The 17,853-nt window shown below is 49.2% G+C and overlaps 1 protein-coding gene across 1 annotated transcript in view; it reads left to right on the plus strand.

Moving 5' to 3' along the window:
- Positions 1-1,400: 1,400 nt before the first annotated feature.
- The window catches only part of ARID1B (AT-rich interaction domain 1B), a 326,604-nt gene continuing 310,151 nt past the window's right edge, over positions 1,401-17,853 (plus strand). The window contains 2 exon segments of the mRNA XM_066994218.1: positions 1,401-1,953; positions 1,956-3,235. Coding sequence (XP_066850319.1) covers positions 1,416-1,953; positions 1,956-3,235 — 1,818 coding nt within the window. The 5' untranslated portion in view covers positions 1,401-1,415.

Genomic DNA, 17,853 nt, shown 5'->3' on the forward strand with positions numbered 1-17,853 from the left:
TAATGTTTCCACAGTGGGCACAATGAAGCCTACCAGCTCATGACGGCGTCGCTCTCGAGATACCGCATTTTGCTCAACCGTTATTATCGAGTCTCCTATTTAGCCATTTTGAAATTTGAAAGCGTGGTTACCTTTGGCAGAGTGCACAGAAATATTCATCTAAAGCAGCGCATCTTAGCCCCTTGCTATATTGAAAATGTTTGCTAATATCCCGGTTTGCTATCCACGCTCATAGCAGGGTATTTGATCACCCCGATGCTTTCATTAGTTTAACGTAGTGTGTGACTATTACTTTTTGGTATACCGGGGTATCATTTGTAGTAAGATAGCTATAAAAAAAAAACCCTCCAAGCCGTCCTGAACGATGGCTCAAAAATGTAGGTCATCAGCAACAGCTTTCCATTTGGAGCGAAAGTTATTTGGATGACGTGTTTTGATTTTTGTGTGTGTGTGTGTGTGTATTGCTGCTCTTTCATGAATGTCCTGCGCACGCTGGAAATCACATTGTTTCGGGAAACAATTACGGGACTGCGGACGCCTCTCTCTCCCGCTGATCTGCGGGGAACATCTTGGGGACGGCCCCGCGTGCGGAGGCGTAATTAGCGCGGATGACCATTAGGCTGGGGGGACAGCTGGACCATGTGGACACAACCGCGAGGATGCGGAATTTGGGTTAAATTTTAGAAACGTCTGCGCACAAAATGGGAAAAAAAAAATAAAAAAAAAATAGGGGTTAAAAAAAAAAAAGGAGGAAAGTGCGTTTTTCGGTGAAATAAGGAGCGTTTCCCTGCCGGGGGAAAAGCGACACGCTGGCTGGGGGCTGCAGACCGGAGCCTCCCCAGGTTTGCCCCTCGGGGCCGCCCGCTCCCGGTGCCCCCCCCCCCCGGTGTCCCCGGGGGCGGCGGCGGCGGGGCGCGGATCCGCGCGCCGCGGGATCCAGTCCGCGTTTTGCGGGTGCGCGGGGCGCGGAGGGGGCGATGGCTGCCGGGGCTCGCCCGCCCGTGCCATGCTGGGCCGGCGCGGCGCGGCCGGGCGTGCGCCTACCCATATCCGGGCTGGGGAGGAAAGGAGGGAAAAAAAAAAAAAAAAAAAGAGAGAGAGAGAGAGAGAAAAAAAAGTTTCGTTTAAACCCGAACTCGCGCACACACACACGCACAAAAAAAAAAAAAACTTTCAGCGTGAAATCGCGGAGCGGGAACGGGCGCGGGGCGCTGTGAGCGGAGCCACGCGTGGCGCTGCCAGGTCCCGCTCCGACCCCGTCTTTCTGAGGGCGGCGGCCCAGTTTTTGTTATTTTTATTATTATTTTCCATTTTTTAATTTTTTTAAAAAACTTTTTATTCTACCCCCCCCCCCCCCCCCCCCCCAACCCCCGCCGGCGTGCCGGGCCCCCCAGCCCCGCGATGCCGCGCTGATCATGGCCGCGCAAGTGGCAGCGGCCCCGGCGGGCGCCGCCAAGGGCACGGCGCCGAGCCTGCCCGCCGAGCGCGGGCCGGGGGGCGCCGGCAGCAGCCCCGCGGGGGCTCCCGGGGCTCCCGGCGGCGTGAATAATGTAGAGCAGCGCGTCCCGCACCGCCGGCAGCGGCACGGCGAGCCGCCGGACATGGCCAATAACGCCGCTCCCGCCGCCGGGAACGGGAACGGCTCCGCCACCGCCGCCTCCGCCTCGGAGCCGGCTGCGAAGGAAGGTGGAAGCTCCTCGGCGCTGCCTCCGCGCTCCTCGCCGCCTTCCTCCTCCTCCTCCTCCTCCTCCAACCCGGGCCCGGCCATGGAGACGGGGCTGCTCCCCAACCACAAGCTGAAGAGCGTCGGAGGCGATCACCCCGCCGCGCCGCCCCAGCACCACCACCACCACCACCACCGTGCCCAGCACCCGCAGCACCATGCCCACCACCACCACCGTGCCCACCACCCGCACCACCACCACCACCAGCACCACCACCACCACCGCCCCCGCCGCAGCAGCAGCAGCAGCAGCAGCAGCTAAATCAATTCCCGCCGCCGCCGCCGCCGCAGCAGCCGCCGCCTCAGCACCATCCCGTGCAGAATAACAACAGCAGCCTCGGCGGCGGCGGCGGCGGCGGCAGCAACAACAACGGCGGTGGCGGTGGCGGCGCTGCTCAGCCCAGTGCAGACATGGAGCAGCAGCAACATGGAGGAAAAGACAGTGTTTTGGGCGCTCAGGCCGAGCCCCCGCAGCAGCCGCAGCAACTGCTGAATAAAGGCGCCGACGAGGAGGAGATGCCCGGCAAAATGGGCGAGCCCATCGGCGGCCGCTACGACCACCCCGGCTTGGGACCCCTGGGCGGACAGCAGCAGCCCCAGCAGCCGCCCCCGAGCGCTGGGAGCGGCGGCGGCGGCGGCCTCGGCGGCGGCGGCGGCGGCGGTGGGAGCGGGGGAGGCGGCGGCGGCCCCTCCGCGGCGGGTGTCTCGGAGTTCAATAGCTATTATGGCAACGCTGCCCCTGCCCCTGCCAGCAGCGCTACGGCGAGCCGCGCCGGGCCTTGCTTTGATCAACATGGCGGACAACAAAGCCCCGGGATGGGGATAATGCACCCCGCGGCGGCCCCCAACAGCATGGACCCCCTGCAGAACTCGCACGAAGGGTACCCCAACAGCCAGTACAACCACTACCCGGCCTACGCCCGCGGCCCCGGCGGCCCCGGCGGCGGCGGCGGCGCGGGCGGCGGCGGCGCGGGAGCCGTGGCGGCGGCGGCAGCGGCGGCGGCCGCCGGGGCAGGCGGCGGAGGAGGCGGCGGCGGAGGAGGCGGCGGCGGAGGCTACGGGGGCTCGGCGGCCGGCTACGGGGTGCTGAGCTCCCCGCGGCAGCCGGGCGGCGGCATGATGATGGGCCCCGGCGGCGGGGCCGGCCTCGGCAAGGCTGCTGCCGGCGCGGCGGCGGCCGGCGGCTTCGCGCGGTTCTCCGGGCAGAACCAGCACCCGTCCGGGGCCACCCCTACCTTGAACCAGCTGCTCACGTCCCCCAGCCCCATGATGCGGAGCTACGGCGGCAGCTACCCCGACTACAGCAGCCCCAGCGCCCCGCCGCCGCCGCAGCCCCAGCCCCAGGCAGCGGCGGCCGCCCCGGGCAGCCAGCAGGCAGCGGCGGGCATGGGCATGGGCAAGGACATGGGCGCCCAGTACGGGGCGGCCAGCCCGGCCTGGGCAGCGGCGCAACAAAGAAATCACCCGGCCATGAGCCCCGGCAGCACCGGGCAGACCATCAGCAGGACGCAGGTAACCGGCCCCCCGCGCTCGATCCGCCGCGGCTCCGTGCCGAGCTCTCAGTTTCTTTATCCCTCACTTTTTCCCCCCCCCCCCCCCCTTTTCCCTCTTTCTTTTCTTTCTTTATTTTTTTTGCTTTCTTTTTCTTTTATTCCCCCCCCCCCCCACTCCTGCGGGGCCGAGCCTGCCGCTCGCAGCCTCCCCGGCGCGGGTGAGCGGCGCGCAGCGCACCGCCCCGCCGAGGCTGGAGGGAGGCGGCGGGGAGCCGCTTTCGCCGCCGAAATGGGGCCGTTGGCGAACCCGCTTCAGTATTTTTTTTTCCCTCCACTCCGAAATAGCGATGGACAGGCGCGGGGCCCGGCGGAGGAGCGGCTCGGGACGAGGGGGGGGGGCATTTTTGTCAGAGCTCCCGCAGGATGATACTCGTTATCTTCCAGCAGGGCTTTTTTTTTTCTTTCTTTCTTTCTTTTTTTTTTTTTTCTGTTGTTGTTTTCCTCCTTTCTCTCTGTGTAGCCTGGTATTTTTTCGTTTATTTATTTATTTTTCCCCCTCATTTATTTATTTATTTATTGGATTTTTAAAATTATTTATTTATTTATTTATTTATTTATTTATTTTGCACGGAACGAGTTGCGCGCTCCCCTAGCACAATTAGTTTCGTCCCCGGCCGGCTCTCCGCGTCGCAAAGCCCACTAAAAGCAGCCGGATCCCCCCTTTTATATATATATATATATATAAAATATATTTTTAATTTTTTTTTTTTCCTTTTTTTTTTCCCCCCAACCCCCCCATCCCACACCCCTCCTCTCTCTCTCTCTCTGTGTGTGCGCCTGAGTCACCGCGCTCGTGCGGCGCCCCGCCGCCGCGCTCGGCTGCCCCGAAAACCGCCTTTTTCTCCCCAAAACCCCTCGGCAGCCCGAGCCGGGCCTCCCCAAGCCCTGGGCGGCCGGAGCGGGGCGCGGACAGGCCGCTGGCGGCCGCTCCCTGTCCCGGGGGGGGGGGGGCTCCTGCCCCGGGGGGCCGGCGACTTGGGGAGGGAGGGGGGTGGGGGTACCCCGAAGCGGGGTGGGGGGGGCGTCCGAGCGGCCGCCTTGTCCGTGCGGGGGTCGCGGGGAGCCGTGCGCGGCGGCGGCCGGGTGCCGCTGCTCGGCGAGGCCGGGAATTTGAATTGTGGAGGTAAACGGGCCGCAACCGTCTCCAGACAGCTGCCTCCGAGCTGACACCCGATCTGCCGCCTGATTGGCTCCCCGCTCGCCAGTGGGCACTTGGCGCCGCCGATGTAAATAGCAGCGCCCGCGCCCCGCTGACGGGACGGGGCCTGACGGGACGGGGACGGGCCCCGCTGGCCGGGCCCCGCCGGTCCCCCCCCCCCCCGCTCTCCTCGGTCCCCTCCCCGCGGTCCCCCTCCGGGTGTGACGGAGCCGGGGGAGCCTCAAGCCGTGCCCTTCGAAAACCGATTTGTAACGTCGCGGGCTGTGGATGTTACGCAAGGGGCTAGGTTTCTGTGTAAGCCAGCAGAAATACCGTCCCCAACGTTGACTTCGCTTGTGTGAGCTCGGTGCCTAACCGAACGCAACCTCGTCCGCACGTAGCTGCGGCCCTGGAGTGAGAAAACAGCACGTATTGCACGAGGAAGGCGAAAAGGAGCCGTCCTGTCAGGCACCGCGTCTCCGGAGAACCCAGATAGTTAGGGGGGAGCGGGACGGAACCGTGGCCACGGCGCTGCAAGAAGCACCCGGAGCTGTTGATCTCGTTGTTCTTATACACAAGCCTGAGATTACGCTTGAATTCTCAGTAGGAGAGTGAGTCGTGTTAAATGGAGTAGGGCATTAGAATTTTATGGCTTGCTTTTCCCTTCAACGAGATCTTTCTGTTAAATCTTTCAATAGCTTTTAGCAGTGGGGACTAGCAGGAGCAAACGCAGGTGGACGCTTTTGGGGTCCTCAGACAGCTGGATCTTTCTATAAAGTATGTTCTTCAGTGAGCAAAACCTGGAGAAAACGTTGGATGATATCACAACTGGTGTATTAATCCTAAAAAATAATCATAGAAACCTTGGACAGGCTGCCTGTGTGTCTTTGCCTACTTCCAACGGAGCACTCCTGTCATGTTTTATAGATTTTATTCCACTTCCGTATTATTTCTTCCAGGGAAGTATGATTTTTTTTTTGTGAATGTTGATTTTTACCTTTTTAAAATTTGCAATGATAAATGGGGTTACTGGAAGCCATCAGATAACAAGGCTTCATGTGCATACCCTTTCATAATTAATCCAAAAAATTCTGCATTGTTTGCTTGCTTTTAAACACAGGTAGTTCACAATTCGTGCCTTTGAAAGCTGGGAAAATTGTAGTCCGATAGAGATGGCACATGCTACTTCAGAGTGCTATTTCTCATGGCAGAAATTGTTAAAAGTATTTTATTTTTATTGGCGTGAGAGTAAATTCATTATGTCCTCACTATGACCCTTAGAAATGCTTTCTTGTATTTATGGGTTTATGTCCTCTCTCACAGGTTTTTTTGTTGTTGTTTTTTTTGTGTGTGTATTTTTTTTCTGTGGTACCGTAAGAAATAGGATGCAGCCTAGAAAGAACAGTCTTGCAAGGGCACTATTCTGTGACGTTTTTACTTTTATTTTTTTCCTCAAAATAATTGTAATAAAGGCAACTCATCAGCGTTCTTTATAATAAGATTTTTCCATCTAAGTAGTAAGCGGTCGAGATAAGATTTTCTTAGATTTTAATTAATGTTTTTAATGTAGAAAATGGGTTGTATAAAATAAAAAATAAATACTTGCTGTTAGCTTACAGAACACAATTATTTCTGTACGTTGTCTTTTGTTTTTAATTCCCAAGTGGCCACCTCCAGGTATGTTGTAGCAGTAAGTAGAGAAATTGATTGCTTTTTGAAAGAGTGAGAGGGAATATTCAGTCCAGCGTTCGAACGTAAGGCTTCTCTCTTTTTTTTTTTTTGATAATCACCTGTGCGTATGCTGTGTATATGTGTATACACACATTAGAATACACTCACTTGTCATGTGTCTTTGCAAAGCAGATGATGATTGGCCCCACGCCTATAGAAACTATTGTGCTGTGAACAGAAAAAAAAAGGGGGGGGGGGGGGGACTGTCAGTAGGCTACAGCATCCGAGATACTTGCTCAGGAAATTCTTGCCTCAGCGTGGGCAATTTTTGTAAATGTTCAGGACTGTAGCGTCCCACTCTGCGCTGAATTCTCTGTTTGTCCAGCCTTTTAAATTATTTAAGGAAATTTTGCTTCAGTTTCATTTAGTGTCCTTACCCAGCAGCGAGATGAGATCTGTAAGCTCGAAAATGAGGCCTCTTGTTTCCGAAGAAACACACGTTTTCAAAGCAGATGGATCTTGCTCATGCTGATATGTTGATGCGATTGTGGAGGAGTTTTGTGATGCTAGTACAGTACCTTGTCACTCAGTTATTTTGATTATCGACGAATTCCTTGGCAGTGTACAAATACTGAACGTCCTGAGGCTCCTTTTCTTACACGGCTCCGATTTGCGCTGCAGCAGCTTAACACGTTAGGTGGCCTATCTGTGCGCTGTACGTACCTCTTTCTCCTTTGTGCACGTGCGTAAGGTTTACGAACACCTTACACACAGAGAGAGAACTTGGGTCTTTCCGGGAGCACCCACGGAACACAGGGTGCTGACCTGGTGTTAGAAAAAAATCCGTCGAGCTGCTCTCAGTCTCTGTGCGTGTGGATCAGTCGTCTGTTTTGCAACAGAGAAACTCGGAGTGTGCCCCATTCTGCAGCTTTTTGTGCCGAATAGGTTGCCTTTACCGGGAGTTCTGGCTAAGTTGGGGCTGCGGAGTCCCGACCTGTGTCTGAAGGCCATTAAACAGCTGTTAGTGTGGCAAATAGATTCTTGATGTCTCAGCGGGAGAATAAAATACATTTTTCCCTGTGCGTTTTCGAATAAACAGCCTACTATTCACATAGCTTCTATTTAGAAGCTGCAAATAGCAGTATTCTCAGTTAGTAGCATCTATATATATATTATGACTATGTATTTGACACTTTGTGGTTTGGTGTTCAGTTATTGGTTTCTGTAGCATTGCTTATGTGCCTACATGTTGAACAGCAGGACCCTGTCTGCAGGGTACAGCAAAGGAGGAGAGATGCAGACCCCGTCCGCTGTCTTACCACCTCCATCGTGTTACAGTTCCACCAGCGAGTAGTCAATTAGCATCTTTCTGGCATTCTGATCCAAATCTGGGGGGAGGAAGCACTAATGCATTAATCTGTCACTAAATTTTCTAGTCACATGTGTGACACAAAATTTTTGAAATTACTGAGTACGGTCTGTTGGGTGATGCTGTTTCCTTCTGAAATAGTATCTTAACTTAAAACGAGGTGAAATTCATGCCATGAAAACAAGCTTTAGCTACTGATAGATCTGTTTCTTTCTCACATTTGTGTCTCAAATATTTCATCATCGGTATTTTGAGATTCCCATTGCTAGCATGAGGACGGCAGTAGTTTATTTATCATTATGTCCTTAAGATTGTACCTGTGTCCTAGCGAGTTACATTTCATTACTTTTTCAAAATGTGCCATTTATCAGGAGGCTTTGAAGATTCTCTGTGGATATGTAAAGCAGTGTTGCCTCACTTGCTGTGCATGCACGCTCAAGGCTTCAGAATTTCAGTAGCATGTGTTTGTGGTAGGCTAGCTAGCTGGAATGTATTTTAGAATTGTGATTATTAAGGTACTTGGGAAAAAAAAAAACTTTTTCTTTCAATTTTGGGGCTATTTGCATAGTGCTAAATACATGTTTTGGTAGGATTGAATGAGGACTTTAATTAGACTTAAATTAAAAGTATACCTTAGTGGTTTTCGAATTTGTTTTGAAAACTGGTAATAGAAAAGTGGTATCAAGCAGCATTGTTCCTGTATTGCAGAGAAAAGCAAATAAATTTAAAACGTGAAAACCTTGTGGAGCCAATCGTATTGGAGTAAAATTTACTTTAGAGAAGCCTTGCCTGTTATTAAATGTAAATATTATATTTTGGTAAAGCCGAAGGGTTTCTGTACATCAGGTGCACATTTTGGTGTTCTGATCATGAGGCTACCTTCTGAATTTCTCTGATACATTCCTGTTACCCGGTCGTACGCGTTCGCACTCTTGTTTTACACGCAAATGCTCATGTGCTGGCACAGTGCTGCGGCGGTTGAGTTGCAGGTGGGCCAGAGGATTGCTTTTGTTTTTCTTCCAGTTCTGGGACTGTGGCATTTAGTGGCCAGCGGGAACACGTTACCTCTGGAAAGGCCACATCCACCCAGGATGGTATTCTGCAGCCATCGAGGAATCCTTAGGGATCAAATTATCCCGAGATACCTTTGTAATTTGCGAACAGCGCATTTTGGGGACGGTGGACGAGTGATGCTCCCAGACCTACTTCTAGATAACTTTGCTCTCTCACAGCAGTGTTTGCGCCGCACAGAATCCCGCCCGCGTTCCTGGCACTGCAGCCCGCCACGGTTCCCTCTGTTGTGCAGGGTGGGGACACAGCCACGTAACGCGTACCTGCAGGCAGGCATGCCTTGGCACAACTGGAAGCGCGCTTCTCTCGGGGATAAATACGGCCTCGGTGCCATAAACATTAGCTTTTGAATAAATCCAGTCTTACTGTGATTGCATTGTGCTCTGGGAGAATGCGAGTGTTACAGGCATCCATTTACTTTCTCTGTTCAGGCAGCTGAAAAGGCAAGTGGCTGAATGAAACGAGGGATTTGTCTGTTGTGGCAGCGCAGCATAGGCGCCCTTTAAACCAAAGGCACCGTCACCTGAAATTCAAGTATTCCTCGCGCCGTTTTATGATTATGTACTCAGAGTCATCCATATAAAGCCACTGGGTTTCTCGCAGAAATTAAGCTCTGAGGAGAACTGGGCTGAACAAGTGTCCAGGAGCTCAGCTGGTGCTGCAGAGCGTGCTTCCTGATGACTGTGGTGTAAGGAGTGCAAGTACATGCTGGGGGGTGCGGGGGGCGTGCGCAGACTTCCCTTGCCACCAAGTCCCGTCGTTTTATCTGGCAGACAAATGGTCTTCATTTTTTAAAGTGGACAAATTTGATCCAGAACACAGCAAGGCGTAATGAACACAAAGCACAAGAAAATTACAAGCGACTTTTCAGTTTAGAGCCGCACTTTATCATAGGCGCTGCCTATATTCCTACTGGGAAAATGACGAGAAGCTGAGTCAAGGTGTCCTTCTGTCCCAGGCTGTGTACCTTTCTCTTTTTAAAGAGAAATCCTGCTAATGGTGTCTGTGGAAAAAGCTTGGAGGAATCTGGTTTCAGTTTCAATGCTTTCAGGTGGGGGGTAACAGCAAGCATCAGTCTTACACCCCTTTGACTCGGAACTTTGAGAAGAGACATTTTTTTGTGTGTGTACAAATCACAGTTACTGTATCTTGCTTAAAGATTGCTTTTCAGATGAGAATTGTTCTTGTAGCGAGTATAAAGTATCTTTTAGCAAGCCCTGTATTCCCTATATAGCTTCATCTGAAGGCACCTGCAACTATTTAGAAAATTGTCTGATGTAAGATCATTATCCTGATGCTATTATCAAAATGTTTCATTTATATGTTTATTAAAACCGATGCGGAATCTGTGTAAAAGTTTTCAGCATGCATGGTTTGAAAGAGTGCTGATATATAGTGCATTTATGCTCCAAGTGCGGTGGGAATGTTAATTCTCTAATAACCACCAAGCCAAGTTGTGAGGCTGCTGAATTTCTGAATGGGCAGCAGCTCATCTGTGGGTGCACAGCAGAGTTTGGTGGTTCTGCAGCGTGTGCGAGGAATTGCTTTCAGTACAGAGCTATCAGCGTTTGATCTGCTTTCATATCACTGCTTGCATTTGAGTCATGGTGAGCCTGGTAAATCTGTCAGGAGGACTGAGCATGTTTAGAGGTGTGTAATCTATTTATTCCTTTCCTTTCTTCAATTTCAACAACTATTAGTTAATCTTTCGCACCTGGGCTTGCCAAATTGCCCAACGGTGTTCTGCCTTTAAGAGTTCGCTGCTGGCCTGGCTCTACCCTGCTTTGTAGCCCTCTCAGGTTCCCAAAGGCATGGGGTTTAGGCTGGTGAGCTGGCGGTTGTTTGTGGAGATGCTTCTGGGAGCCGCAGGCCCTCTCACCCTCCTGCCTGTGGGGCTGTATCCCTCGTTTCCCCGTGGCCTCCCCCTGCCATCCCCATTGGCCTTTTTCTGACTACTAGAGCTGCTGGTGAGGGGGAAGGAGTTTTCTGCTATTTTCTTCTGCTGTTAAAAAATAAATCAGGTATATGTGGGGTTTTTGATTGTTACTTCTTTCCTTTAGCATGTTTGCTCAGAAAACAAACAAACAAAAAAAAACAAACAAGAAGTTTAGGAAAATTCTCATGTAAAACTACTAGTAGGAGCTTGTAAGCTGTTACTTTAGACTGTTACACTTTTTCCTTGAGAGCTTTCCTTGGAATTTATTTTAGGTGTCTGCTTACTGAAAAATAATTCTGTAGCAGGTTATTGTTGAATGACAGTGGGTTTTTTTTACCTATATTAGCTACAAAATGGTTTATACTCTGTGAAGTTATTGTATCGAGTTTCTTGCCCTTTGAAGACCATGTGGCCAGGTTTGCTGTTGAGGCTGTGCAGTTAGGTTCGGGCAGCGAATTGCTTCCCTGGCTAATAGCTGCTGTGGCAAAACCCTTCCTGCTTAGCTTCCCATTGGGGTGGTAGTGACTGCTCTGGCAACGCAGCAGCCTCTCAGGGGTCTGCAGCTATGGCTGCTGTGATACAGGTGGGTGCCTGAGACCTGCACCAGGTAGGCTCCTTCCAGGGCATGGCTTTGGTCACACCTTCAAAGTGTGAAGTAACTGTGATGTGCAAGATGTGAAGGGCTTTCTTACTGCAGCCAGCTGTATAGGGGACTGTGCTTTCCCAGAAAGTCCTGAAAATTAAGCTGCTTTTTTTTTTTTCCCTTTCCTTTTTGAGTAAAGAAGGAGAATTGATTTAGAAAATCCCAAAAGGAAACCCTGTTTTAAAACATAGTTGTAGTCATGTGTACCATTCCCAGTGCGGACATGCTTAAATTCACAGATTGATTGAAATGGAATAGTGCCTCTTTTGCACAAGCAGTGAATTCAGCCGTGGCAAGTAAATTACGTGACTTCAGAAAAATGGTATTAAGTAGAGGTTTCGTGCGGGAATTCTGCATAGCTGCCCGCTGACTGCATGATCTAAAGATAGCTGCTTTGACTGGAGGATACCTCAGTTTCCCTCTGTAGAGATAAGGATAATATTTGCCTTTTTTAATTGTTTGGGATCAGAGTGCTGTTTCAATATACAGTGCCAAGGAAAATAATTAGGCAGCCTAAGTACTTGCTATGTGTGAAGGTATTCAGTCTGTATTGTACCTTCCTTTCTCTCTCTCTTTCTCCTTTTTATTCATTTATTTTTGATTTGGATGGGATCTGAGCTGAGGTGTTCCCAACACTGATCATATTATGTGGCTAGATTGTCAGACTTTGTTGTTTGTAAGCAGGATGCTGAAACATCGGCGCTGAAAATTACTTCTGAAAGCAAAAGGACGGGATTTGTAGTTCTTAAATTTTATTCTTTTAAAGTTAAAAATAAAGATAAGGAGGTTTGTTTTGACAGCATCAAAGGAATCTGCTGGTTTATTTGCAGCCTTTGATTTGGGCAGAATGTAAGGAGTTCTGTTGTGTGTGCGCGTAGCAATTTATGCCGTGAATATTTTGGATATTCTCTGTTGATATGAAACACTAGTATCGATGGCTGGCTTTCAGGCGTGATTTATGGAAAATAATAGTGCTTCCGTGACTGACTCCTTTGCGTCTCACCGTTCCTGAGCCACTCGAAATCCCCACGTCCACACAAACGAGGGTGGCCCTCAGGGGTGCCGCGGCTTCGGCGTACTTTGTGAGGGGGCGATGGCGGATTTGGCTGTCTGAAGAGCAGGAGGACGGCGGTGGGGGTCGGGAGGTGCTGCTGTGGGGTGGCTGCGGCAGGGGATCAGGACCAGGGTGCAGCACCCCGCAGCCCTTGTGGGGCCGGCCCCGCTGGCCTCCTCACGGAGAGGCGGGGCGGGCCGGGCCGGGCCGCGGGGCCGTTTCTAAGCGTGGCGTTGGTAGCGCCTGTGGAAGTTTCACACATGAAGCAAACTAGTTAGCTTGTGCGGCGTCACATGATCAAAATATTTTCCCCCTCGCCGCCGCCAGCAGCTATCTATTGCTTTTCAACAACCTCGCTGGCCGGGCGGCGCGCCAGGACGCCGGGACGGCCCCGTGCGTGCGCGGCTCCCTCCTCCCTGCCTCCTCCTCCTCTTCTTCCTCCTCTTCCTCCCCAGCCGGGCAGCTTCGCCCCGGGACCTCCCCGCTCCCCCCAGCTCCCGGCCCGGCCGGGTTTGCAGCCCTGCCCTGCTGCATCCCTCCCATCCCCGGGCGCCACCGGGGGCAGCCCCCCGGCCCGGCCCGGCCCGGAGGGGTTTTCCTCCTCACAGACTCCAAGACCTACCTTTTCGGTGATATTTGGGGAATTTTTAACTTTCCGCGGAGCGCTTTTTTTGTTGTTGAGCATGTGGTATGCAAATACAGGGGGAATAGTACTACAGAGCATTTTGTTGTGGTTCTTTTAAGTATTAAAAACACATTTTGCTTTTCTAATAAACCCCATAACCAGGCCTTTTAATGTTTTGATATAAATAGCAATTACACTAACTGAGATCCAACCACAAAGAAAAAGAAAACACTTAAAATCATTCAGAAGAGAAATTCCCAACTTAATTGAGTTCTTCCTTTAAAGAGGAGGGGCTGGTGAGGCAGCATCTGGAGCGAGCTGCCCTGTGTTGGAGAGCCACTTTTGTGGCGTTCTCAATGTGTATGGATGCCAATATTTTAAAAAATAAATAAAAAAAGATTATTATTAATGTGGGACTTGAGTGCTGCAACAGTCCAAGCTGTCAGGGGTTTCGTGTACGAATGCTGTTGGCAATTGGAGCACCCCTTGGATGAACTGCAACCCTCTGTAAACTTTAGGCATTTTGCTTGGTTGTCACACGTGTTGGGGCAGCGTTCAGGGGTTCAACTGAATGTGAGGATCTCGCCAAATGCAGTGCTTTTTGAGCAAACTGCCTGCCCCCAGAAGGTTCTGCATTGCCCCCATTCCTCCTCGTAATTCTTCAAAGCTCCCTTCCCTAGGAAGCTTCCCTGTTGGGAGGGAGGCCGGAGGGGGCCCGAGTGCACTGTCCCTCCAGGAGGGTGTGGGCGGCGTCACGGCACTGGATGCCCTCTCCTCTCCTTTTTCTGAAGATGCTAACATTTACATGTCAGCTCTGTTATGGGATGTGGTTGCTCAAGGCTTTTCCTCTGCTTTTTCGCCTGCAGGGAGAGTGAAATGTGGTTGTCGAGTACTTGTCTCATTTCTTTCCTCAGCAGAGCTCTGCTACTTTCTTTTATCCAAACACTGTGATCTTTTTTGTTCCTTTGTCTTGTGTGATACTTTGTTTTCCTTCTTTAAAATTTCATGTTATTTCCAAATTCATCTTTCTCACTTTCCAACTCATTGGAGTGATGGAAAAGCCATCCATATTATCTTCTGCCATTTTAGAGTTGTGTGAAAGCGAGCAGTGTGACTGCATATCCAGGGAGAAGATAGCTTTTGAGTGACCCCGGTACCCATCACTGCCTCCGACTTGCGTTTGCTCCTCTCTGTCCTCCAAGGAATCTGTGCACAAAAATGGGTAGAGAATGAATGACAGCGGGGAGAGAGAGCTCACTAGACAGCCGCCTGCGTAGGCAGCTCTCCTGGCAAGAGGTTAAGTTGGGTTTGAAAAAACAAAACCCCAAATCCTAATAGGATTAGAAGGAGTCATAAAAGTAGCTACCTGTGGGTGATGGTGCCATTTTTTTCAGGTTCCTCTAAAGCTGATGCTCTTATGTAATAGTGGACAGAGGGAAAAGAGGGAAACAAACAAAGGAGACAAAAGACAAAATGTAAATGTGACATGGACAGTCTTTCTTTTTCCCGTGACATGGCAGTTGTAGTTAAATATCTGTTTGCCCAAAAGATATCTGGAAATGTCAGCGTGAAAATTGAAGTGTGGTGTTGCACCACATGTAGAAAGTGTAGAAAAGACAGGACCTGAGGAGAGGGGAAAAACGTTTTGCATCCAGTTGTTTATGTTAAGTAGTGAATGTGATGTGCTAGAAGCAGTCTGTGCAGTTTCATAGTACCTAATATTTAATTTCAGAATTTCTTATAATTCTTTTCATAAGATTGGGGCGTGGAGGGAAGCACGCTGCCATTAATGTTTGGTTGTTATTACACCATACTGCGTTTTCTTTGGGGATGTTTGTTTAAGATGGTGAATGAAACCTGTTTAAAAGTTAGTTAAGGTGCTATCATTCTTCTAGGAAAATATCTTAGCAATTCAAATAAGAACAAAGGCCCATTTCTCCTTGCATGGTGACTTCTAAATTCTGCTTTGCTTCTAAAAGGACTGAGATGTGTCTCTGCAAAAATTCTTGTTCCTTAGAGAAATCTCAGGCTTGCCTGTGATAGTTACTGGTCTCTTAGCTTTACAAAAAGCAAGCGTCTGACTCATCCTGATTGTTCCTTCTCTCTGCTCCAATTCAGCTTTTTTCTTTTCTTTGGGTTGATGTCTTCGCTTGAGGAGATGGAGAAAGAAAGTAGATGCTTCTTGTTAAAGGCTACAGCTGGTCATGGTATCATAACAGAAGAGTCAAATAATTATGATTTCTGATCGCTCTGATTTTTTTTTTTACATTCTTGAAGCCCTTGAGCACATAGATTTGACTTATTTTAGCAAGTTGTCTCAGCCAGAGTGCCAGGAATACGGAGAAATGTAGTTTTCTTCTTAGAAATGGGGTTATCTTAGGTGCTTATTTTGGGGTTTCTTAGATGGAAGGAGACAGCATTTTTTCCCCCAATTTATATCTGATACAGACCATTCAGTGACATGTTTTGCCCATTCCTCTGATATTCTGTGGATATTCCTCTGAAAGGCAGCTTATTATTCGCTTTGACTTCTGAGGATCAGGAGCTGAAACTAAGAAAAAATTAGCAGGAGAAAGGTTGAAACACGTAAATGTACAGGACAATATGTATTGAACTAAACAGGCATGTGCCTTTTGTGTAGCCATCAAGCCAGAATTTCTTTGGGGAGAACTGAAGTCAACTCAAAGGTGTGGTTTGTTTTCCCTGTTTGTTTGTATTTCTCTGTAGCTGCTTCTTACACTGCTTGGGCACTCTATCATAGAACTGTGTTGCTAAAAGATCTTGCACCTTGTAGTGAGGTTCATGGTCATATGAAGGTGATCCAAGACTTTACCTATGTCGAAAAGACCGGTCCCATCCTTTTATCAACTCTCTGCTGCTTCCCTTCTGTCCTAATGTGAGCCTCATCAGCTCGATGATTTGTGCGAAGACAAATCCCCTGAAACAAAACCCACGAACGATTAGCTTTCAGGTCAGCCATTGAGCTGATCTGACTTGCAACATGGTTTTGCAGGGCCAGGGCAGGCTCCCCCCAGGGTGGGGGTCAGGGCAGGCATCCTCTCATCCTCTCTGGATGGTGCTACAGAACTGAGTCAGCTTGTGCTCCTTGTGAGACTGCATCTTGAGCATAAAAGTACTCTGTGTATAAAGACGGATGTTTTAATTTCTTGATGCTTCTCTGGAGCAGGGAATCATAGTTACTTCTCTTAAATAGAAAAGAAACTGAGGCAAAGAGTGAAAAGAGACTTCCCCCCCCCCCCCCCCCCCCCCCCCCCCCCGCCCCAAAGATGGTAATTACAGAGAATGCACTGGTTGCAGTGGCTGAATAGGCATTCAGTATCTTCTAAAAGAAAAACCAAACAAAACCCCCAACAAAAACTGTCTTCCAAGGGTGGGACTCATCTGACCATATGTATTGCAGGCATTTATACCTGATCTTATTGTGTGGGCTTGTCTTTGGTGTAAAGAAATAGTCATTTCTTGGCATGAATCATCTCAACCTGAAGCAGGCACGTAATACAGGTCTAATGAGTCATGCTCCTAAAGCTCCGCATTTTCTCACTCACTGTAAAGAAAGTCTAAGCTGATTAGTTCAGGTGTTGATGCCAAAGGGGAGGTGAAGTTAATTCCTTCCACTGTTTGTAAAATTTTCAGATCATAGAGGTAAATGAATCCAAGTTTGTTTGGAGTTGTGGACTAACCTTTCTCATTACCTTGGTAAAACATTAGAACTAATGGTTTTAATAGCCATTTCTTGTTAAGCTTAAGACGCATTGATGTTCTTTTTTTGTATGCCTGTTCAGAGATTTTCCTGCTGTTGCTTTTGTTATACATTAATTTTTTTTCCCATGTAAGAACTGTCAGTGTTTCTTTTCAAGAGTATTTGTAGACGCAAAGCATTCTGTCACGTCTGAAAATACTGGGATGAATTTTCGTAGCACTTGACCTAAACATTTAGGTTTGCAATTTCTGTGCATAGATACAAGCTTTTGATTTGGAATTGGGGCAGTGATTTTGTCCTGCAGGTATTGCTCCACAGTCCATTGAAAAACTGCATGTGTTGCTGGTGCTCAAGCTAAATGGACCCATCCTTGCCATAGCTGCCCACAGTGGTGCTCCCGCTGCTCTCCAGCCCTCCCATCAGTGATCCTGGTTCTGTGGGACGACAAAAATGTGCATGTAGTGAGTCCCTTATTGGTTCACAGGGGCTGTGCTTTTGGTGCAAGAAGGGAGGGAGCCCACCTGCAAAGTGGAGAGGTGCCACTGAGGGAGCCTGTCTATGTGGGAACAAACGGGTCGCCTACTGGGGACGTGATCCAGAACCAAAATTAAGGAGCCTGGTGTAATTCAGAGGGATAATGTTCTTCAGAAGTACAAAAGAAAACATGGGGATGACTATTCTGCAAAGAGCTCTTTCATTTTTAATGCATTAAAAAAAAAAAAGTTTGAAAAAAACAGTTAAAAAACCAGTTTTTGTAAAAGGGATTTACCCGCACTTCTTACAAAATGGTTACCATAATCCTTAATTATCTCTAGGGTCACTTAACCTTTCTTAGCAGAGTGTTTAAAATGCCCAAACTGAAGTATTATGCCATTAATAATTTCACTGACATCTCTGTGGCAAGGTTTCCTTTCTCTTCTTTCTAAGTTTTGGAGGCTGGCATAACGGGTATTTCTGTTTGCTCCCTTTTTAAGGGATCTTTCTCATAAACAGTGTCAATTTATTCGGGTTAAGCTTAGGTTTTTTGAGCCCTATATCCTCTGAAAAGTTGTATGTTTTCAAAAGAGTCTGAGGAGCCTTTTGTAGTTTCAGAGTTTGAAGTTCAACTAGTGGCATGGTTTTTAGATGTACTTCCCCCCCCCAGTATGTATGAGGGTGGAAGGAGGAAGCACGGCTTCCTCAAGGTTGGCTGAAATGTTTTAACTTCTGTAGCAAATGAGGTGAGGATGAAATTGTCCAAAGGATAGAAACTAAATTATTGAAGCACTGACTGTTTTAAAGTAGCTGCAATATACTGTAAAAGGCAAGAGTCTTTTGTCAAATGTGTAAACAGCATCCTATTCTTTCCT

Source organism: Anser cygnoides, chromosome 3 (genome assembly GCF_040182565.1).
Source record: "Anser cygnoides isolate HZ-2024a breed goose chromosome 3, Taihu_goose_T2T_genome, whole genome shotgun sequence".
Taxonomy (NCBI): Eukaryota; Metazoa; Chordata; class Aves; order Anseriformes; family Anatidae; genus Anser; species Anser cygnoides.